The sequence below is a fragment of the Rhincodon typus genome, chromosome 38 (genome assembly GCF_021869965.1).
Source record: "Rhincodon typus isolate 14 chromosome 38, sRhiTyp1.1, whole genome shotgun sequence".
Taxonomy (NCBI): Eukaryota; Metazoa; Chordata; class Chondrichthyes; order Orectolobiformes; family Rhincodontidae; genus Rhincodon; species Rhincodon typus.
The window spans coordinates 16243484-16267410 of record NC_063369.1 but is presented as its reverse complement, the minus strand read 5'-3'; the positions used below and the strand labels follow the sequence as shown (position 1 = coordinate 16267410).

Below are 23927 nucleotides of genomic sequence, written 5' to 3'. Positions count from 1 at the left end.
CATCTGCAAACTTACTAACCATGCCTGTTTCTCATCCAAATCATTTATATAAATGGGAACGCCAGCACTTGCAAGTTACCCTCTAGGCTACTCGCTATATTGACTTGGAACTGCATTATGTGTATTGTTGCTAGAACAATATCTTGGAACTGTATCCCTAACATCATTGTGAGTCAACCCAAACCATTTGGACTGCAGTGTTTCAAGAAGGCAGTTCACCACCACCCACTCAAGGGTGGGCATTAAGAGTGGGAAATAGAAGCCATTGAAGCTCCCATACTGTGAACTAATACAAAAACCCTACCAACTCCAACACACACCGATACTGTCTCCAGGACACCCATGCACCAGTAGCAGCATTTGCGGACACCAGGATAAACTCCAGAACTGATTCCAACATGCAACAGCAGTTACTCCGTCAGACTCTAGTCTGTTTTTAAAACAATTTGTATAAACTCCTTGTATCAGTTTTGATTTTGTGAATTGTAATGAGTGGGCAGTCAATTTCCATCCCTTTTATTCTTATTGATTTCAATGAAAAGAGATGTAAAATGGGATGTTGATAGCCCAATGTCAAGACATATGCTCTTTGCAGTATACAATGCAGTTGGTTATATCAGTGTTAAAACGTACAATATTTAAACTAAAGAAGTTACAATGTTATTCCTTTCATACATTATTCATACCACGTTGCCAATTTTCTTTTGGTTCCTGAAGTCGGATTATACACATGAATAAACAGTTTGCTCTTACAAATCCTTGATTTTAAAAAAATGATGCAGAAACAGCTAGTTCCAGTCTTTTTTTTAATGAAAGTTATACAATTGTGATGAGAGGACTGTCCTGGAACAGGCCACAGTCAAGTACCAGGTCCCAAAACTCCATTTTTACACACCCTGGACAGCTGACACTGTGAGAAACAAGCATGGCCAGTGGAGCCATTGCAACCTCCCCTCCCAATTGCCGCACCCCCAACCTCGACTACATTCAAAGCCAAAGTGGCTCCACGATGAGGTGAGGGGGTGCCCCACCCTACAGTGTGGGATAGAGGGAACCAAGGGAGACACAGAGAAACAAGGGAGGAGCTTCAAGTATCACATAGCAAGCAAGGTGGGAAGCAATGTACAGAACCCAGAGGAGAATGGAAGATACAGTCATGCAGCACAGGAGGCCATTGGTCCCATCATGCCCGTGCTAGCTCTAAGAGATCCAATTCATTCCACTTCCTGTCTGCTCTTTCACAATAAATCAGAAAAAAAATTCAAGTATTTATCCAATTCCCTTTTGAAATTTATTATTGAATCTGCTTCCACAGTCTTTTCAGGTGGGAAATTCCATAACAACTGGCTACATTAAAAGTTTCCTCATGTTGCCTTTGGTTCTTTTGCAAATCGCATTGAATCTGCATTCTCTGATTACTGACCTTCCTGCCACTGAAAAAAATCCTCTTCATTTACTCTACAAAAGCCCCTTGACATTTTGAGCACTTCTTTTAAACAAATCCTTGTTTACGTATTTTTAAAAAATGCAGAAACAGCTAGTTCCAGTCTTTTTTTAAAAAGTTATACAATCGTGATGACAGGACTGTCCTCGAATAGGCCACAATCAAGTACCAGGTCCCAAAACTCCATCTTAAAACACCCTGGACAGCCAACACTGTGAGAAACAAGCATGGCCAGTGGAGCTTCTCTGCTCTGAGGAGAAACATCCCAGTTCCTTTAGATTCTCCACAGGGTTATAGTGAGGCAATAAATACTGGAGGACAGGAATGGAGTTGGCAGGAACAATAAATAAAAGATTAACCCTTAAACCAGTAGTGTGCTGACAGAACCCTGGGCTGGATTAACCCTTAAACCAGTAGTGTGCTGACAGAACCCTGGGCTGGAAAAGTTCAGAACTTGAGAAATGTACAACATGATGAGGAGGGGGAGCAAACAGATGAGGTTGAATTAGAAAGATGAACCTCTAACAATGGAGAATTTGTGCAGTACTTCAGATAAGGAATCTTCCTTATGTTGCAGATCAGGGATATCACAATTTCAAGTAGAGCTAAGGTATTCAGGCTTGAAAACACCCCTTTCCTACACTGGTAGAAATGTACAACCTCTCTCTCTCTCTGAGTATTGAGTGCCTCCCTCTTTCTTCCCTTGTATCGCATTTCCTTGCAAATCCTTGCTCCATCCCCAGAACGGGATACGTTATAAGTGACCAGCTCCCACCTGGCATGTGAAAACCACCTCATCTCAAATCTGAACCAATGTAAGCAGAATGTATACACCCACCCCTCTCCCCCCAAAAGAAATTGCATCTGAAGTCTGATTGTACATGGTAATTACCAGACTGTAGTCACACATACAACAACCAATGTTTCCATTTTATATATTAGTCTGTAGAATACATAATAAATAAACAGAAAATATATTAACCAGCTCGTCGTCCATTGACAGCCATTCTTTCTAATCACATTCAATATACATTAAATGTAATATATTAGTATAAAAAATCAGATCATAAGCCAATATTTCAAATATTGCCTGGCCCTTTGTAATTTTACTTTGTATTAAGAATTAAAAGTGTACAGAATCATTTAAAATGAAGGGTCTGCTACTTCGGTTTTGCTTTAAGACCATGTTGAGTCAGCTTGATTGCCTTTTCCTTCATCACTGGTAGGGTGTGATATGGGGTTTAAAGTGGGCTTCTGTTATATGCTTGGTGTGTACAGTGGGTTTGGCATGTGCAGGTGCTTAGAATTGGCCATTTGTCTCAGGACCGGCAGCTCTGCGCACAATTCGATGCATGTCACCTGAGACTCACACTCGTCATAGAACATGCAATTCCTGCGTGTGTGTGAGATTGAACGTGGAAAAATTAGAAACCCTGCAGCAAGGTGCCTGCTTTTAGCTTTCTAAAATAAAAAAGCCTGCTTGCGTCAGTGATGTTTTTAAAAAAAATCTCAAGGTACGAAGGTGCTTAAAACCCCAGCTCTTTAAACAAAATATGAAAAAGAAACTTTCATGTGTCAATGAGAGTAATCAAAAAGGTTCTGGAAGTTACAATAGCCATTTGTTCACATCAACCCAAGGGCTATTATTATTCATCATTTGCTGTTTCCCACAACCTATGATTATTGGGTAGTGGTGATGGCAGCAGTAAAGTTGTGGTGGTCAGGGATTTATTTCAAGTTGGAAATTTGATTGACAGCATCAAGAAGTTATTGAAAGATTTGCTGTCTTTGGCATGTGCTTATGAGTAAAAATCTGCTTGTTTTTATGGGGATTAAGTACTTGAGAGCTTAGATAATATTCAGTGGGCTTTCATTAATGGAAATGTTCATTTAAAATGGCATCACGTTTATGGTTGTCTGTGATCTGTAATCAATATTTATATCTATATTTGATCTCAACATGGCTCCCAAGGTATCCACATGGTGGATATTGGGTCAGTTAGCATGGATTTAATGAGGCCATGGAGGTGTGGACAGGAGGGCGTGGGGAATGGAGGATGAGGTAGGAGGGCTAGAGAGTCAAATATTTAACAAAAGTGCTGGGATGAAGTTTCAAGGTATTGGCACTCGTCAGTCCATGATCGACCCTGACCTGTGTCCAAGCATGATTAGCCCAGTTCCATTCCACATTTGCAATGCAACCCCCACCCCAGGATTAAAATCATGCCATTCAGGGCACTTTATCTTGAGGCAGTTGTGCTGGGCAGGGAAATTTCCCAACTCCTTGGGGATGAAAATCCAGCCTGTCAACTCCATCTCTCTCTCTCTCCCCAGATACACTGAGTGTTCCTACCATTATGTCGGTTGCACCATGTACTGACCCTATCACTGTGAGAGAGCTGGTGTGCCCATGGAGCGTGTTGATGAGTTAAAATGGGATGTTGAACACTTAATCAGAGGTGACTGTGCTAGGGGCTGTGAAGATATCATTGTGATGCATCTGTGACTGTATTGTGAACAGATATAAGCATTCAGATACATACTCACCTCTCTACACAGGACTGCATTGGCTGCTCATCAAGATTGACCATGTCAGCATTAACAGGAAACCCATGGAAGTGGAGTTTGACCTCAGCACCAGACACCATGTAGAAGGGAAAACTAGTTAAAAAGAAAATCCCAGTAACACTTGGAAAGGAACATACTGGTCATGCATTTTGAAGATTGTAAGATGCCTCAAACCAGTATGCATCACGTTTTAATGGGTTTTCATCTGGGCAGTGCAGGCTGCCATCCACGTTTGGGCAGTGTCAAATCCTCTTCATCACTAACACAGAGTTGATCTCTGCTCCTCCTCACCAGAAGCACTGAGTCTGCCTTGGACAAGGTGCTCTCTGTGCTACGGCCTGACTCACCTGGGATCCCCCCACAACCCCCAACACACAGTCTTGGATTCTCCACACCAGCGACTCAGATTTAGTCTTCGACACTCACCGGGTGGGCCCTCCATGTTAGGGCCCTCTGCACTCAGGGCACAGAGCAGGTTTCAGTAGGACTACATCCCAAGCCTTGGTTTCTGTGGTATTACGATGAAGGAAAGAAGTACAGATTTAGCTGGCTGCCCGCTTGGGCCAATGACATGAGTAATGGCTTATGTCAGATTAATGTTGAAAGTGCTGTGATCAGACTGTGCGGTAACACTCTTTGTGTCTAAAGCTTATATTGGCAAGATTTTTTTTCTCTTTTGTTTTTCTTTACACACACACACACATACACACCATTTGTAAAAGTCCCACCTTTTTGAAAAGGCAACAAAAGGCAACTTCTGAACATGGAAGTCTAGTCTGCCTCCTCCTCTATAATTGGGGACACGACGTGATTATAAAAGGTTTTGTGCTCTGATAACTCAAAGGGTTTAAGAGGACATTAAACACTTTGTGTTTTTTTTGTTTGTTGTTCAATGACACAGCTCAATGATGACATACAATCACAACAAAATAAAATGGGGCCCGTCCGCCGTCGAGAATTCTTTGTTTAAAGTTGAGGTGAAAGTACATCCTTTCTTTTGTTTGGGGCAGAAGGCCAACCAGTGTATGTAATACATGTACCGTAAGAGATGAATAATGTCAATGTCACTTCGCCGTTACGAAGCAGGGCCTGAGCTCTGTCAGTCGATAACTTCCTGCCAGTTCAGTGGCACCGAAGCACAGGGAAAGATCCGGATTTTTGTTTATATTTAAAAAAAACCCAAAAATGTGGCTTCCCATACAGGACGCGGGTGGATCCATTTTCTATTTACATTGTCTGTGAGCTCTGGCAGTGGGCGGGAGTGGGGTCTGCCCTGCCCCCTCATGCCCCACTCCCGCCTCTGCCACACCCTGCACATGCAGCGCTAACCTCCAACCGTCCATCAACCGACATCCCCTGACAGGTGCGGGAGGCTCGATCAAGAGAGAGTAGCGCTCGCTCCTCTTCTGCCACCCAGGTAGGCCCCGACAGGTGGTGAGTGTAATGGGATGGGGAGATGAGGTGCGAGGTTGGCAGGGCTCGAGGTTCAGATATGCTGCTGCTGACAGGCTAATTTCCCTGGCATGGCCTACATGATATTCCTCGTCGCTTCGCCTCCTTTGCGATCTCCTTTGATTGCGCATCCCGTGTCTGCAACGTTTTGGAGGGAGGGGTGAGGCTGCAGGAATATGGTGGTGGCAGGGAGAGTCCTTGACCTGATGCTGGACTCCAGACAACTTAGCAGCAGAGAATCCCAAGCACGGTTGAGCCTGAGCAAAGAAAGTTTCTGGTGAGGGAGTCCCAGCCACATGTGATGAAATTGAGGCCCGGGCACCCACACAGCGGGGCAGGAAGCTTTATCGAAGGAGGCTCTGCTTGCACTCCAACGGTGAACTCGGAAATTGCTGGCCGGATTCAGGTTTGGATGTCAAAGCTGCCTCCCCAATCCTCGTCGTGTTTCACAGGAGCTGAGAGGTGTCCTTCCATTTGTACACCGCTGGCACACTCCACACCTCGGCCAGCAAATCCATATGGCGTAGGGAATATCTGTCAAGATGGGGCCACAGATCTGTTTCCTTGCATCGACTACCACTCCTTCCCCCAGATGGGTGATGAATCCTGCCCCATCCCCCCGCAACCCCAGCACTTCTCTCTCTCACCACCCGATCCCTGTCCCCCCACCCCCAGGTAACAACCGGCGACATTCTCACGCCTGGAGGTGCGGAGAAGTTGGCTGGAGGTAGTAATTGATTCATCAGGCGATCCCAAGGTTTGTAAGAGTCGAGCAACAACGACAACAATCAAAAAATAAAAGAACTGGCAGCCCTGCTCCAACCAGGTTGGTCCTCTGTACAGATTACAGCCCTACGTTTCCACCATTACTAAGGGTAACATTTCCCTGGGTCCATGAATTGTCCCAACAACACCATTCCCCCCACCCCCAACTCCCAACCCACCCCAACACTTTTTGTTTCAGAGACTGGTCACCAACTGCATTTGCCCATCACCTTCCGCAACAGAGTCATCCACGTTGACTGAGATGGCGTAGTCATTGTTGCTGCCTCTCCTGGACTGGTAGTAGGCCTGGAGCTGGCTCCTGAACACCAGGTTGGGCCTGGAGCTGTAGTAGATCTCGTCGTTGCCCTGGGAATGGGGCATGGTCTCACCCATCACCTCCGGGCTGCTGTCAGGGTAGGAGGAGTCTCTCAGATTGGTCATACTAGTGTACAGGGAGTCTCTGTTTGGGGACGGCAGCTGGCCATCTAAGCCGTCTGCTATTTCGGCAGTGTAACTTTCGGACTCCTCCAGTTCAGGATCACTTTGGTAGAGGAGCGACTGAGCGCGTTGTAGGAGTAGGGGCTCCTCCAGAGCCTTGTACATCAGCTCGATCTCCATGTTATCCTCCTGGGTCAGCGAGGGGGCATCGGGGACGATGGCATCATCTTCACTGCTGGTGGCTCCTCCTCCTCCTCCTCCTCCACCTCCTCCTCCCCCTCCTCCACTGCCGCCCCCGCTGCTGCTTGGCGCTCCCTGCTCCCCGGGGAGGGTTTTGCCACCAGGACGCAGGTTGTTGTGGACGAGCTCGGAAATGATCATCTTCTCAAAGGCAGCATCGCTGAGGTTGCGCCGGCAGTCGGTGAGAGGGGTGCCGTCCCTGTTGAAGTCATTGTTTCGGAAGGAGTAGCTGTTGTTGAAATTGCCGTTCAGAGGCAGTGTGTCCACTGCACATGGGTCTCTCGTGATGTTCACTGGGTGCTCTGTCAATAAACACAAGACATCAAATGAATGAGGAAAGAGAAAGCATTGGTTTAAAGCTATGTTTAAAGCTGGTTTTAACTGTCCTGAAAAGTATCACCTGGAATAGGTGGACAGGGAAGATGGTGAGCGATTGGGTGTGGCCAGGAAGAGGGGCATGAAGTATGATTGGTAGGGACATGGGGAGTGATTGGGAAGGGAAAATTGAAAAGGCATGGGGGGAATAATTAGGAAGCATAATAGGGAGTGATGGAGAAATGAATGGAAAAACAATTGGGGGTGGAATGGAAATGCTTGGGAAGTATGTGGAAGTGATTGGGAATAGAATGAGAATGACTTGGGAGAAGTTTGGGAGATTGGCTGGAAAAGTAAGTATCAAGTGATATTCCATTCAGAAATTAAATCCAGCAACAACTCCTACTCTTTACTTTGACTCTAGAACCATCTTTCCTCTTTTTATCTCAATGCTCCATTTCAGAAGATCATGCAGCCTGGTTGTCATGGTGGTAAGCAGAAGTGAATAATAACTTCATATTAGCCAGTCCACAACACAGGAAAGGTAAACACTAACAAATGTGTTAGAAGCAGAAACAATCCTTTTGAAAGGATAATGTTGGGGAATGAACTGACTGGTTTGTTCTGCAGAGAATTAGCACAGACTTAATGGGCTGAATGGCGTCCTTCCAGTCTTTCAGTGACACTGAGTGTGAAGCTGACACAATTGTGTTTTACCCACAGATCTTGCCAGTAGTGCAGGCACCTTGGTATTTTTACAAAGTTCTGTTTTCTTTATTATGAACTTCGTTGTATGGGTAAAAATGATGAGTCAGCAGTGTTTCCAGGAAAGACAAAATTATCTACAGCAAAATATTGACACGAAGATGACTGATACACTAAAAATGGCTGCCATCTTATTATAATAACACACCATAAACGGTTGTCAGTTTGGGATTGAGAAACGCACTGCAAATAGCTGTGAGCTTGAGACTGAGAGACATATTCCAAACAGCTGCCAACTTGGGACTGAGAGACAGTGCAAATGGTTACAGCCAGCACTTCAGTTAAGAATACTGGGGGCCTAGGATTATTTGTATTCTGCTTTGGATAATGATCAACAGGATTTTCAACTGGAGAAAATTGATAAAGATCTAAGATTTGGAGAAGCAGTCAATTTTGATGGAGCTTCAGAGGCCACAATTGTGGTTGGGTTAACATAAACCCTTCCATGCGACAGAAATAAACCAACAAACCAATTGGAGAAATTCAGAAATATTAGAAAAGGACAAAATATTAAGGCCCAAGCATGAAACAGTTACATTCACTGAGGAATTGCAAGTTTAACTGACGTACTTGTCTCTCTGTAGGTCCCTATATGGAAGCATGTGGAGACAATCAACAATAAACAGTGAGGTATCACCAAGTCAACTTCAATCAGACATCAACGCAGAGCACTAATTACGAGCGTAAATATTTTTCAGCACAGGCACAAGCACATCAGCAGCAAGTTTCATTAATTGTTAATTATGAATATACACAGTTTCCGTGATAGTTAGCCATCATTAATTCATCAGAGGTCTGATATTTGTATGATTGTTTATGTAACCAGTAGTGAACTGGACCCAACAGGGTCCCGTCACACAGCAGTGTACAGCAACTTACAAGATGTCCAGCCTTAGAAACCCAGGTCCAAGGGTTTGGCCCCTTCTCAGTTAAAGAGATTATTTGCCCCATTTGGTTATTAGGACCCTTTGATTTAAGGTCAGGCCACTATATTGCCTACAGTATTAAGAGACTTTCACACTTTTCAGCTTTAGGTACTCTCATTCCCCAGTTGCCTTTAGGAATTCCCTGTTGCTAAATTATCAGCAGCCCCTGTTCTGAAAGTTGCAGGTGTAAATATGGAAGAAAGTCTATAAGGTGATTTTTATGACCTCAGCACACCACAAACTGCATCAAGTACCTTTTAAAGTTTGCAGCTTGTTGCAATTTAGGGAAGTTAAGCACACAGCAGGATTCTACAAACATGGATGCAATAATGACCAGATATTCTAAGCTAGTGACACTAGAATAGGAGTAAATATTGGACAGAATACTGAGGTCTTCTCTGCAGAGTATAATACTTCAAGTCGACGCGAAAAGGCAAACAGTGCTCATTTCCATGCCTCATCTGAAAGATGGCACCGCCAACAAAACAACACTTCCTCACCAATGCACCATAGGGTCTGTGGAGTAGGACATCAGCGGTGGTGAGGATGCTCTGCCTACATTTTCAATCTTCTGCAGACACCAACTATCTTTAGATGTTTGTGGCGTGACTGCTCAGCATTGACAAGCCAATGTGATGAACAGCGAGTTCTAATGTGAGATTGTAGGATATTGATGGGCCCAATATAGAGTTTGAATCACAGTGTCAGCTCTTCTTGTGGGCTGTTTGGGGCTGAGAGGCCTGAAGAAAATATCATAACCAACCTGGTGAACTGAAGACGGTGGGTGAGGGAGCGCTGTAGCCAACGGACTCAGCCAAGAGAGTGTTGTAGGGACTGGCACCAGAACGAGGCTGCAGAACAGGATTGGTCAGCAGGTGGTTGCCCATAGTTCCTAGTAGGAGAAGAAAAAAAAGATAACTTCAAGTGAGGGAGAGAGAGGATGAAAGGGGGATAGAGGAAGTGAGGGGGAGAGAAGAGGTAGTCAGAGTAAGGGGAGGAAGTGAGAAAGACAGGAGAGTGTGAGGGAGAAAGACAGGAGGATGTGAGGGGGAGATAGGAGGGAGAAGGGAGAGGCATGGCAGGGAGAGATGGGAGTATGTGAGGGAGGCAGTGAGGAGAGAGAAGAAGTGAGGTACAGTGATATGACGTGGTGAGGATAGGTACAGGAGGAGGTGAGGGAGAGACTTAAGACGTTGAGCTGTAGAAAAAGGAGGCAGTGAGGGAAAGAAGGGAGGGTGTGATGGGGGCGTGTGTGGGCTTGGCATGGTGGCATAGGGTATAGCACTGTTTCCTCAGCACCAAGGACTCGGGTTTGATTCCAGCATTGGGTGACAGTCTGTGTGGAGTCTTCACGCTCTCACTGAGTCTGTATGGATTTCCTCTGGGTGCTCTGGTTTCCTCCCACAGTGCAAAGACGTGCAGGTTAGGTGGATTGGTCTTGCTACATTGCCTGCAGTGTCCAGGGTTGTGAAGACTAGGTGGGCTAGCTATGGTAAATGCGGGGTTACGGGGATAGGCTGAGCAGGTGGGATGCTCTTTGGAGGTCAATGCAGACTCGATGGGCCAAATGGCTTCTATCTGCACTATAGGGACTCTGTGATTCTACAGAATGTCATAGAGAGAGAGGGTGTGGTTTGATGACATGAGGAGGTGAGGGAGAGAGACAGGAAGTGAGGGAGAGAGGAGGTGGTGAGGGAAAAGGACAATGACAAAGGCAAAATACTAGAGATTCTTGAATTCTGACACTGAAGCAGACATTGCTAAAGTTCTTTTAGTTCAGTTACTCTCAGAACAGTTTTCATGAAAATTGGCTTCCAGAAGAATAGGCAGAGACCAGGGGAATTTGAGGACTGTGGGTATCTGGTGGGGCAATTAGACCTGGGGTCGATGATCAGCTATGACCTTTCTGGCTGGTGCAGGAATCAAGAGTATACAGGTTGTTTTCAGTAGCCCTCCTTATACACTCACAATCCAGTGTATCATTTGTTTTACATCTTTAGCAACCTTTACCCCACCCCTTACCACTACTTTTAAAGATTTGTGTATCACAAATCCCTAATCTTTCCATTCTATTCTTTTCATAGTCCATCTTTTAGGTGAACCTGAGCTTGTACCTTGGTGCTGGAAAATGGCAGAAAATAGTTCCAATAAGTCAGAGACAAGAACTCAGGGAGGTTTGGTAGTGTAATGGGTAGTGCCTCTGCCTTTGAGATGAGGTATCTGCTGTTCAAGGGTCAGACTGCCAGGGACCCTTGGCAGGGAGTGGTTCTCTAGTATTAATGATCATTGAAGAGTACTGGCATTATCGAATGCTGTGCCTGCAAACCTACTGCCACCTCCACATAGACAAATCATTAAGCTCCCACGACAAATCATGCCACCCCCTCCCATCTATGACACCCATTGAATTTGTCAACAGGGTCTGAGAGCCTCCAAGCCATTGTTTGGAAGGTCACCTCGGTTTAGGGTTGGAGTGCTGTTGACGTCTCCCGCCATGAAGGAAGATTCCGACTGCTTACGAACTGTGTCATTCCACATCCTCCGGATCCGGCTCTGTAAATGGAGGTCGCAGTGTGTTAGTTTGTGGCCTAAACTTTGCTGCCAGGCAGGGGAATGGGGAATTGGACTGGACGACAGTTGGAGAAATAGACTGGCAGTAGCAGACAATTCTATTCGAGCAAGCAACAGCAGCACTTGATGCATGTCTGAAATCCCTTGGCATGGGATTATCCCCAGGACATCCCTGACAGCTGGTTCTTCCCAGTGGAAAGCCCTCTCTGAGGCCCCTGTCTATTGGGATGATCCCATGAAAGATTGCCATAATCATCACCAACAGTGATGATGTTGTGGGGAGTTGTGGTCAGAACAGCTTAGGATCTCCAAGGAATTAGATCTAACAACTAACCTCCCTCAAAGTCTCTGTAACAATGTCAAATACGTCAAAGTAACCTGTAAATAGTAATGTGTGATAAACTATATCTTGTTAAAGTGACACTTTCATTTAGACCAGGAAGGGGTTTTCCTCCTCCACATTAGACCAGTGTCTAGTTTCAGCTACTGATTTACTTCAGAAGCGTTGAACTGTTCTAATATAGGACACATGATAGGCAATTTACACACATCAACTTTCCATAAACTGCTGTTGTATAATCTGCCATTCATCATGAGCTGTAACTCATAGACTGTATTGAAAGTTGTTGTCATTATCCTCTTTAAATGTAGGAAACTACAGGGGTTGCTGAGACTAGTGTGGGAGAGGAAGACCTTTTGCTGTACTAGCCAATGTTGAATGCCACACAGTTGTCACCCAGCATCAGAAGGAGTCACAACACTTGGTTAGGTTGCCTTGCTGGGCCTCCTTTCCTTGGTAACACAAGGTTTAGGAGAGTAGAGGGATTGTCGTTCTTACTAATGCCCTTCTCACTACAATGGTGATGGTGGTATAATGATAATATCACTGGGTTACTAATCCAGAGACCTAGCCTATATGCTCTGGGAACATTTGGTTCAAATCCCACCATTGCGGGTGGTAGAATTCAATTAATAAATCCAGAAACAAATCTTGTCTTAACAATATTGTTTAAAAATCCACCTGGTTCACTAATGTCGTCCAATGAAGGAAATCTACCATCCTTACCCAGTCCAGCCTACATAAGAGTCCAGACCCGCAGGAATGTGGTGACGCTTAACTGGTTCCTGAAATGATCCCAGCAAGCTTCAGGTCAAGGGCAACGAGGGATAAGCAACAAATGCCAACCTTGCCAATGATACTTACATTCCATAAGAAAATGTATTGGGTGTTGGTAAAGAGATAGTCACAAGTCTCACTCTACAGAAGTTGAATAAAAATTGGTTCAATGTCCAACTGAATTACTGGTATCTCCAACACTACTGTAATGGCTTTATGTCTTTATATCCTCGTCACACTATTCTAATAAGCATAGGTATCTTCCCTGTCCCTTTGCCTTATTCTAGTAGGGTCTTGGGTTAAGTCACATTTCATTCTATTATATGTAACTCCCCAGTCCCATTCTACTGGAAGTCCCCCTCCTCCCTCTGAAAAACATTGAAAAAAATCCACTGCCATCAGGCAGCAGTAACTCTCCTCATTATAGTGGTTCCTATGTGCAGACTGCTCATCTCGTACAGGTGTACATGTAGGTGACTAAGCTCCTCAGAGGGAGACATTGAACAAACAAACAGTACAGAGCAGGGACAAGGACAAAGAGTTGCACTGCAAAAGCGAAAGGTGCGGACATTGGAGAGCAAGAACACGGTACATCACCACGGTTTCTCAGACGATGGCTACTGGCGTTTGTTCAAGTGAAAAGGACAAGGTTGAATGAGGCCGAACCCCGCCTGCCACGAGATTGTAAAACAGAAGTTCTATTGGACAGTGCTGGCGGATAAATGGGAGCTAGATAGAACCAAAGGCATGCCCGCATTCCTTCCCACTTTCTCAGCTCTGACTCCTCTATTCCACCACACGAGAGGGTCAAAACACTGGAACAGTGAAACAACTGTGAAGCACACTGAACAGACTGGGCTAAGGGCTATTTACTTAGCAGCAGGCCTGAGGCTGCAGCATTGATCCAGCAACAGCCCAAGGTTAACCGACTACCTAACAACAGACCAAAATTGCAGCACTGACCCAGCAACAGGCTTGAGGCTGCACCACTGACCTAGCAACAGTCCTGAGGCTGTGCCATCGACATAGCAATAGGCCTGAGGCTGCCCCACTGAACTAGCAACAGTCCTGAGGCTGTACCATCGACATAGCAATAGGTCTGAGGCTGCACCAACAATCTAGCAACAGGCCTGAGGCTGCCCCACTGACCTAGCAACAGTCCTGAGGCTGTACCATCGACACAGCAACAGGCCTGAGGCTGTACCAACCATCCAGCAACAATGCAGGGCTGTACCACTCTTGCATCAATAATTTAGAGCAATGGTTGGATTATCCCTGGAAATTGCATGCATTTGGGGTCCTGCTGTTCAAACAACTGTGACAGCTGTTTTTGAAATGAGGGATAAAACTGACTGCTTTAAAACAAATCGAGTTTAATCACTTTCCATGCTGTGCCAAGTTGCTGACATTGAGCAATTGGAAACAGGTTCATGGCAGGGGCTGTTGACAATGTCAGAAACAAATGGGAAGTGGGGCTGCACAGTGGCTCAGTGGTTAGCATTACTGCCTCACAGCATCAGGGACCCAGGTTTGATTCCAAACTCAGGCAACTGTGTGGAGTTTGTGCATTCTCCCCTTGTCTGCATGGGTTTCCTCCGGATGCTCCTGTTTCCTCCCACAGTCCAAAGATGTGCAGGTTAGGTGGGTTAGAAATGGGAAATGTAGGGGAATGGGTCTGGGTGGATTGCTCTTCAGAGGGTTGGTGTGGACTTGTGGGGTGAATGGCCTGTTTCCATACTGTAGGGATTCTAAGTTGTGAATGGTGGTTCCCATATTTACCAAGGGGACAGTTTCTGGGGTGAGGAGAAATTGTCACCTCACCTTGGGATGGGGGTTACTGCAGATCAGTGGTGGGGAAAGGTCACCCGCCAATATCAACTCACCATCACCCCACGCACCCCCCCATCCCCACTGATGAAATGTTTGGCTTTCTTTCGTCGATCCATCATGTCTCCCCACACCCCAAAAGGCTGAATTAGCTGAAGAACCCATCGTCTGAGAAAATGGACAACAACACGATTCAACTTTATATGACCCTGTCAAAAAATGACCTTTTCAGCCATCCTCCTGCTTGCCGCAGCGTTCTGTACCTGAGTACCAGTGTAATACCGGCTATTGTTCCGGATGGTGGATGTCTTCAGGTTGCCATGGGAGACCCCAGCAGAGGGGCGGCTGCAGCAATGGGCATGCCGCAGGCACTTACTATATTCCTTGTGGACCTGAGCACAGAAACACGGAGAAAAAAAGAAGTTACGGTAGGACAGCTTGCTAACACTGTGCTGTGATCCATGGGTCTATGTAGTATCAGGGCAGTTCTTTCTAGCAGAGATTGGATGCAGCTCATAGCAGGATGAAGAGGCTTTGATGGTCATTGGACTAGTAATCTTCAGGTCCATACTCTATGGGGACACAAGCTCAACACATACCGGGACAGCTTGTGGAATGTAAATTCTGGGATTAAAACCTGGAATCTACTGTCAGTGATGGTTCACTAGTATATTTTAGTGAAGGTGCCATCCATATCAGTCTAGCCTACATGTGACTCCAGACCCAAAACAATGTGGCTGACTCTTAACTCCCCCCTGAAATGTTCTAGCAATCCACTCAGTCCAAGGAATGTTAGAAATGAGCAACAAACGCCAAGCTTGCCAATGACGCCACATCCCATGAAAGAACGACATAAAAATTGCTTTGAGGCTTCTCCGGTCAGTGTTTCTATTGAGGTCTATTTTATAGAGTTTCTGTTGGGGCCTGGTGGGTGGTGTTTGTATTGGGGCGTAGCTGGTCAGTGTTTCTATTGCAGCCCAGTTAGTCATGCTTTTATTGAAGCCTAGTTGGTTTTTATTGGGTCTGACTGGTCAGCTAGGGTGAACTGCCCTTGTAAAACACTGTCTGGACACTTACTGGAAAGCACCAAAGTTTTAAGCCACAGTATTTCTGGGGCTGACGCATGTGTAGACATAAAGCTGATAGACGCAGAGAAAAGATCCAGGATGTTTCCCAGAATGTGGGATGAAAAGCCAAATTGTGAAAGAGTGCAGGAAAATTTGAGACAGTCCATCCCCCCGTACTAAGTGGTTATATCGGGGCTTAGTTGGTTATTGTTTATATTGCGGTCTATACATTGTGGCCTGTGACTGGTCAGTGTTTATTTTGAAACCTAGCAGATCAGTGTGTTATGATCCCAGGTGACATTACTCCTGGACAAGATATATTGCTGAATGAAATTGGCTTATAGACCATAATCTGTGGGTTTTTTTTTTAAACTTGGTGGTCTTTCACTGAAATATAAGCAAATAAAGCTGCAGATTTCTTTTTAAAAAGAAAATAGAAATTCACAGATCAGATCATAGAATCCCTACAGTGTGGAAACAGTCCCTTTGGTCTGACAAGTCCACACCAACCCTCACAACATCCCACTCAGACCCATTCTCCATAACCCACCTAATCTGCACACCCCTGAACACTATGGGCAATTTAGCATGGCCAATCCACCTAGCCTGCACATCTTTGGACTGTGGGAGGAAATCCATGCAGACATGGGGAGAATATGCAAACTCCACACAGACAGTCGTCCAAGGGTGGAATTGAGCCCAGGTCCCTGGCACTGTGAGGCAACAGTGCTAACCACTGAGCCACAATGCCACCCCTGAAGTCAGTGCATTTTCAATTCATTACATAAAAGAACAATGTATAAAACAAACCAAGCTATCTAAATATAACACAGTTTAAAATATTTCAAACAATCCACAAATCAAAATCCCATTTATTCCTCAACAATAGCAATTTACAGTTAATAAAAATCTAGAGTAATGTTGCTTTCCTATCATACCTGTAGGTTGACTTTGCTGCTTCTTTTCAGTTTTGGTCCCGTGAGCTGTGAAGCTTTTCCTTTTGACTTACATGACTGAGAGCTTAGACTCTCTCAGCTTTGAATAGCCAATAAAGATTTCCAACCAAACGCCCCTGGTCTGGAAGTGCTGAAACCCTTACACCATACTAACATATTCGCTTAACTGCTCTGAACAGACTCCTTTTTCTATTCTTGTGTCTAACATATCGAGTCTCTTTTGAAATGAATTCAATAGCTTTTAAATGAATTTTAAAAAAACTTGCTCATCTTAGCCTCTATTAAACTTCAGGCTTAGTGTATCTTTTCTCTCCTGCATAAACACCACAATATAAATACTTGAAGTTCTTGTGGTGCAGTGGTAGTGCCCCTACCTTCTGCACCAGGAGGCAATAGGTTCAAGTCCCAACTACTCCAGTGGTGTATCATAACATCTCTGAACAGACTGATTAGAAAATATCTATAAATGAACTCCCTTTAACAGCTCTGGAGGCCCAAGGTCATCTACTCTTTTACACAAACTAGTTTGAAATCATGCTTCTGAAAAGAATGATCTGGTTAATTATTAAATTCCTTCATACGAATATACCAAACCAATATGCCACTGGTTTAAAATCCAAACTCCAAAAGGATTGATGTTTATAATATATCACACACCTTTCATTGCAAGTATTATATTGGGGCCTCGTTCATCAGTGATTAAATGGCATTAACAGTTAATGTTTCAAATCTGGTTTGACTTCTTCAGTTCTGAAGAAATGTCACACTGGACTAGAAATTTTCTGTTTCTCTCTCCTGGGATGCTACCAGACCTGTTGAGTTTCTTCAGAATTGTCCGTAATTGTTCCTTTGCTGGGCAACTGACCTAAAAATAAGGCAGCCTACTTCAACATGGTGAGACTGCATCTGGAGTACTATGTACAAATCTGGTCACCGTATTTATAGAAAGATGTTAATGCAGTAAAGCATTCAAAGAAGGTTTACTAGACTAATACCTAAAATAAGTTGATTGCCTGATGGGGAAAGGTTAGACAGCCTTGGCTTGTATCCTCTGGAGTTTAGAAGAGTCAGAGATGACTTAATTGAAACATATAAGGGGACTTCTCCAGGCGGATGTGGAAAGGAGAAACCAGAACTCAGGTTCATAATTTAAAAATGAGGGGCTGCCAATATATAAACAGAGAAGAGGAATTTTTTTTTCCCAGAGGATTCCGAGTCTTTGGAATTCCTTTCCTCAAAAGGCAGTGGATGCAGAATCTTGAAATAGTTTTAAGGCGGGGACAGATTTTTGATGATCAAGGAGATGAAAGATTATCAGGGGATATACAGAATTGTAGTTTTGAGGTTAAAATCAGCTATGATCTTACTGAATGATAGGACAGGCTCGGAGGTTTAATGGTCTCCTCGTGTTACTTGTTTCTATAACTTGGGGATGCTAAGCTTCTACTTCAAGGTAGTAGTCAGAGGTTGATCAAAGGCTGAAAAGTGCAAGTGGACAATGCCTGGAGCCCGGTGTCCCCTCAGACTTGCTTCTCCTCTAACTGTTTGCTTTTCTGCTGACTGCTTTAATATCTGCCGTCTCCCTCATCCCACAGGCTTCAGAGTGCAGCAAACCAGCTGCGAGGAGCCAGGTCAAAACAATCCTTCCCACTTCGCAGTGGAGTAAAACTGAGTAAATCAGATGGCAGTCTGTCAGCGCAATTAAAGCATTTGCCTCTGGTTTATTAAGCAGCAGCTGTCACCAGGCTGGAAACTGGGAGGCGTGCCAGGCTGTTGAGTGTGATCCTGGCCTTGATCATTTCATATCTATGATTGCCAGCCCTGGGAACAGTCTGAGGCTACCGTCTCAATCTCTCTCTCTCTGCCTCTGCCTCAACATCACTGAATATGACCTTCAACTCTGCTGAAACCGTCATCCTTGCTTTCGTTGCCCCTGGATTGACCATCCCAAAGTCCCCCTGCTCAGCCTTCCATTCTCCAGAAACCTGAGTCCATCTAAACATCTGCTGCCCAAATTCTGACTCACTGCAAGTTCTGTTTGTCCCACGCTCTCTGACCCACACTGGGCTCCCAGTCCAGTTACAACGCAAAATTTAAATTCTCATCCTTGTTTCCAGCTTCCTCAGGACTTCACATTTCCCCACCTCTCTAATCTCCCCCAGTCCCACAACCCACCAAGGTATCTGCGCTCCTTTAATTCTGGTCCCTTCAGCATGCACTTTTTCCAGTGTTCCACTATTGAAGCTTGTGGTTTCAGCAGCCCTCAGCTCTGGAAGCCTCTCTCAAGACCTCTCTGTCTCTTCACCTCTCCCTCTATCTCCACCTTTAAGATCCTCCTTAAAACCTGCCTCTTTGACTAGAAATCCTGTCCCAATATCTACTTATACAGTTTAGGGTCAAATCTAGTTTAACTTGTACCTATTTAGAGCCTTGAGATGTTTTGTTGGGTTAAAGGTGGTATATAAATGTAAGTTGTTGTTGTTGAAACACAATACCGGCCATGGGGGATTTGCAGTGTCCACTTGACGGTAGTTGGTGGGATGGGAATTATTAACACGGGGGATGCTGTAAAATGGGCTACTATCTAATTTTACTTGCCTAGAAATTAATTGACAGGGCATATAATTGATTATTATCTTTTATATTATTGGGGCAAAATTCCATGACCATCAATGCAACTTGGAAATGCTCAGAGTCTCTCTGATGTCCCATCCCATTAACTGGAGAGGACACAGTCTTGTAACATTGGCGATTCACATGAAGCTGCCATTCACTCTGTGATAATACACGACCATCTGTTGCAGAGAGTAGTGCCAGCAATTTGTTTAACATGGATTCAGGATCAGTGATGCTTGGATCAAACTCATTCAAACCATGCTCCACTGGATTCTCGGGGGATGAAACACGTTCCACTCACTTCCCTTGTATAAAATTTCAATGGACTAAGCCTCTCCACTCACACCTTTTTGTACATTTGGTTATACAGATCCAGGAGGCACATTGTTCGATCATGGGATGCATCACTGCATGACTTTCGTTATTGATCTTGATCACGTAGAATTTATGCACTTGTTAAATACCCTCAAACATGGATTATTGATTTTGCATGTAATTACACAGCCAGAAACACTTCAAAACCAACCCCTTGATCATCATTACTAACAAAATTGCTTCTCATTGAAAGAGAAATGTCGATTGAAAGGAGGAGCACCTTAGTGAAAAGATTAAACTCCTCTTTCTTGATCCACTTGGTGATATATGCCTCTCACTGAAAAAACCTTTGACACTGGGATGTGGCGCTGTGACAACAATTATGCACTTCATCCCTGCAACATAATTGCATTTGACATATTTTTACAGTCTTTGCAGCACAGAAGCAGGCCATTTGGCCCAATATGTCCACGCTGTACACTATGTTCCTTAAGAGCCTCTTGTCACTTCTTTTCAGCTTGTCAACATTTTTTAAAATTCCTTTTTGCTAGATATAGCGCCTTCTGAAGGAAGGCTATGCCATTGTTGTGATGACTCCCTCCAATGTTCCTCTCTGGATAGGAATACTGCGGTGCCATCTTGGTTCCACGCACACATGGATCACCCTCTTTCAGCATTCAAAGGTGATGCAACCTGAGGTCTAGCCTAGCTTTATTCTGCAGTTATCCGACAATGTCTCTCCCACACTCACCCTCAGCAGAAGCGGAGGGATTGGGAACTCTTTGTGCTTTTCCAACTTTGCAGGTCCTGCAACCAATCATGGAGTTAGTGTGCCTGAGTGAGCCAGCCAATCCCTGTTATTATAAAAACCAAAAGAACTGCGGATGCTGTAAATCAGGAACAGAAACAGAAGTTGCTGGAAAAGCTCAGCAGGTCTGGCAGCATCTGTGAACAGAAATCAGAGTTAACATTTCGGGTCCGGTGACCCTTCCTCAGAACCTCCTGTAGTTAACCAAAATGTTTCAATCTCAGATTTAAAAATGAATAATTAAAAATCATCACCTATTGTTCTCTGAGGGAAATGCCGAACTTTTACTACCCTCAGAATGTAAAGCTGTTTCCTAACTTCACTCCTGAAAGGTGTGTGCTGATTTGCACCTGAACCTAGATTTTGTAAACAGCAGAAACAGTTTCTTCTCCATCTACTCTGGCTGTTCCCTAAAATATTGCGAAAACTATGAATAAATCACCCCGATCTTCTAAATCTCAGCGAATATTCTCACAGGTTAAATTCAAGGAATTTTTGAGGAGCCTTACTTTCTTCTGGAGGGCACAGTGAAAAATGAAGATGAACATTCCCTGGAAGGCATTGAACGTTGTGAAGAGGTAGGCCATCACCATGGACTCCTCATTGATAAACATCAGGCCAAATGCCCAGGTGAGACCCAGCAGGAAAAGGAGAGCGACTGCACCCAAAGCCCAGGACCTAAAAGACAACACAAAGAATGATCAGTAAGTTTCTGCATGATGGATTTCAAGAGACCTCTTATCAACCATATGGAGAGGGAGAGGAAACTCTGTAGCTTTGCAGTTACTTCAAGGGAAGGTGGTTACAGTTTTGGAGAGAACAGCAAATAGAAATACTCGCCTGTAAATATTATTATTTCATTAAGCTGCTTAACTCCAAAAGGTACATTAACATCAGAGCCCTGCCTTCTAAACATAAATTGATTTTGGCGAATTGTACTTAAAAGGGCTTACAGACCAGCAGGAGATCCCAAACTGCCATATAGGAGTTAGCTAGTGACATTGTTTATTGTCAGCTTCCCTGACTCCTCAGTACACTTCCAGTCATCAAGGAAAGGTGTGAGTGACAACAAATTCTGTAAATCTAAATGTGAAAGGATAGCTGAATGGATGAGGGAGTAAACTCCCTCAGCAAGTCAATTAAACAATGTGCCCGGTACTTGACATGCCAGTCACATCCTTTCTCAGAGAATTGGATTCTCACCCCAGGGGCAAATCCTTCCTAATGGCGTTATTACTTCTGCTACAATATTTTCCCATTTAAACCTACCCAAACATATAGGACATGAAAGCGTACGACTTAGGTCCAGGAGAAGGCTATTTTTTCCTTTGAGTTCACCATTCATTTAGGATTATTGGTGATCTGATGTAGCCTTAACTCCAGTTTCCTTACTGTGCCCCCCGTAACCCTTGTTGATCAGAAATCTGTCCAAAATATTCAATGATCCAGCCTCCACTGCTCTCTGGGGAAGAGAATCCCACAGACTAATGACCCTCTAAAAAAGAAATTGCTCCTAATTTCTGACTTAAATGAAAGACCTCTTATTCTGAAACTAGAGATAACACAGTGCGGAGCTGGAGGAACACAGCAGGCCAGGCAGCATCAGGGGAACAGGAAAGTTGACGTTTCAGGTCAGGACCTTTCTTCAGAAATGGGGGAGTGGGCAGGGAGCTCAGAAATAAACAGAGAGAGGAGAGGTGGGGCTGGGGAAGGTAGGTGGGATAGTGACAGGGGAGTACAGGTAGGGGGTGGTAGGGATTGGTCAGTGAGGTGGGAGGAGTGGGTAGGTGGGAGAGAAGATGGACAGGATGTGTCAGGTCAAGGAGGTGGGGATGAGAGGCCACCTACATCAAGGACGCCGCTCCCGCTGCCAACATCAAGGACGATGTCACTTCCGACAACAAGACCGACGTCACTGAAGCCGTCACCCCGCCCACCACCGACGTTGCTGACGATGTCACTAACTCTGCCCTCATAGCCAGCTCCAACCCAGCCACCAGCTCTACACCCAGTCCCAGCCCCAAGCCCAGCCGGGTGATCACCATCCCTCCAGACCACCCCCTCACTGAGGATGAATGGTCAGTCCTCAGTAAAGGACTCATTCTCCTCCACTTACGCCACCTAAAATCCGACTTCACAATCAAAGATATATTTCCCTCCCCACCCTACCTGCCTTCCATAGGGACCAATCTCTCTGCGATTCCCTCGTCCGCTCCATACTCCCCACCACCCCCGGCACCTTTCCCGCAAGAAGTGCTACACCTGTCCCTACACCTCCCCCCTCACCTCCATTCAAGGCACCAAACAAACCTTCCACATTAGACAGAGGTTCACCTGCACATCCATCAACTTGGTCTATTGCATCCGCTGCTCCCGATGTGGCCTTCTCTGCATCGGTGAGACCAAGCGGAGGCTCGGAGACCGTTTTGCAGAGCACCTGTACTCTGTTCGCGACAAACAACACCTTCCAGACGTGAACCATTTCAACTCCCCCTCCCACTCCTTGGGTGACATGTCCATCCTGGGCCTCTTCCAGTGTCACAATGACGACACCTGGAAACTGGAGGAGCAGCACCTCATATTCCACCTTCGAACCCTACAGCCTGATGGTCTCAATGTGGATTTTATCAGTTTCAAAATCTCCCCATCCCCGGCCTCATCCCATGTCGAACCCTCCCTCTTATCCCCACCTCTTTGACCTGACACATCCTGTCCATCTTCTCTCCCACCTATCCGCACCTCCCATCTCACTGACCAATCTCCTACCTGCACTCACCTGTCACCATCCCACCTACCTTTCCCAGTCCCACCCCTCCTCTCTATTTATTTCTGAGCTCCCCTCCCCCTCCCCATTTCTGAAGAAGAGTCTCGACCTGAAACATCAACTTTCCTGCTCCTCTGATGCTGCCTGGCGTGCTGTGTTCCTCCAGCTCCATACTGTGTTATCTCTGACTCCAGCATCTGCAGTTCTTACTATCTCTGTATGATTTATTCTGAAACTAGTTTACCTTGTTCTAGATTTCCCCATGAGAGGAGACATCCTCTCAGCATCTAACCTTCTCAAGTTTCTGCAGATTCTTATACGTTTCAATAAAATTGCCTCCCATTCTTCTAAAAGGTAATGAGAGTATGCACAACCTGCCAAAACTTGGATCATAAGACAATGCCGTTATCCCCGAAACTGAGCAAACATTCTTTGAACTGCTTTCAATGAAAGGTGACCAAAAGTCTCTAGACCCTCTCTGTATAACAGCAGGCTTGTGGCAACATTTTGACTTTGTGTAATATTGTAAACATTTTCACAACCCAATGAATTAACATCTCTCCCATTGTTAATTCCACTGACATCAGCCAGAGCTTAGTGAGTAGCATCTTGCTTCTGAGTCAGGAGATTGAGAGTTCAAGTCATACGTTACCATGACTCAGAAATATATTGCCGTTCCTTCAATGTCAATGAGTCAACATCCTTGAACTCATTCCCTAAAAACACAGGGGGTTGTGGGGGGGTGGGGTTATCTCCACCCCATGGACTGCAGCGGTTAAAGATGGTGGCTTCTCAAGGGCAATTAGGAATGGGCTACAAACGCTGGCCCAGCCAGCAATGCCCACATTTTGTGAATGAATAAAAAGAGTCCCAAACCAAACACTTCAGCACAAAAGCCAGCTGACCCACCCACAAAAGTAGTGTTCCCTGGTGGGGATGCTGCATTTCAACCGAGAACTGCCTTCTAAGGTTT

At 45.0% G+C, this 23927-nt stretch overlaps 1 protein-coding gene across 1 annotated transcript in view; it reads right to left on the bottom strand.

Annotated features, from left to right (window-relative positions):
* Positions 1 to 798: 798 nt before the first annotated feature.
* LOC109919125 (adhesion G protein-coupled receptor L1-like) overlaps positions 799 to 23927 on the bottom strand; it is a 337549-nt gene continuing 314420 nt past the window's right edge. The window contains exons 20-25 of the mRNA XM_048617997.1: positions 20700 to 20868; positions 14653 to 14820; positions 11370 to 11466; positions 9677 to 9805; positions 8558 to 8575; positions 799 to 7209 (exon numbers count right to left, since the gene is read on the bottom strand). Coding sequence (XP_048473954.1) covers positions 6425 to 7209; positions 8558 to 8575; positions 9677 to 9805; positions 11370 to 11466; positions 14653 to 14820; positions 20700 to 20868 — 1366 coding nt within the window. The 3' untranslated portion in view covers positions 799 to 6424. The remainder of the gene's footprint in view (positions 7210 to 8557; positions 8576 to 9676; positions 9806 to 11369; positions 11467 to 14652; positions 14821 to 20699; positions 20869 to 23927) is intronic.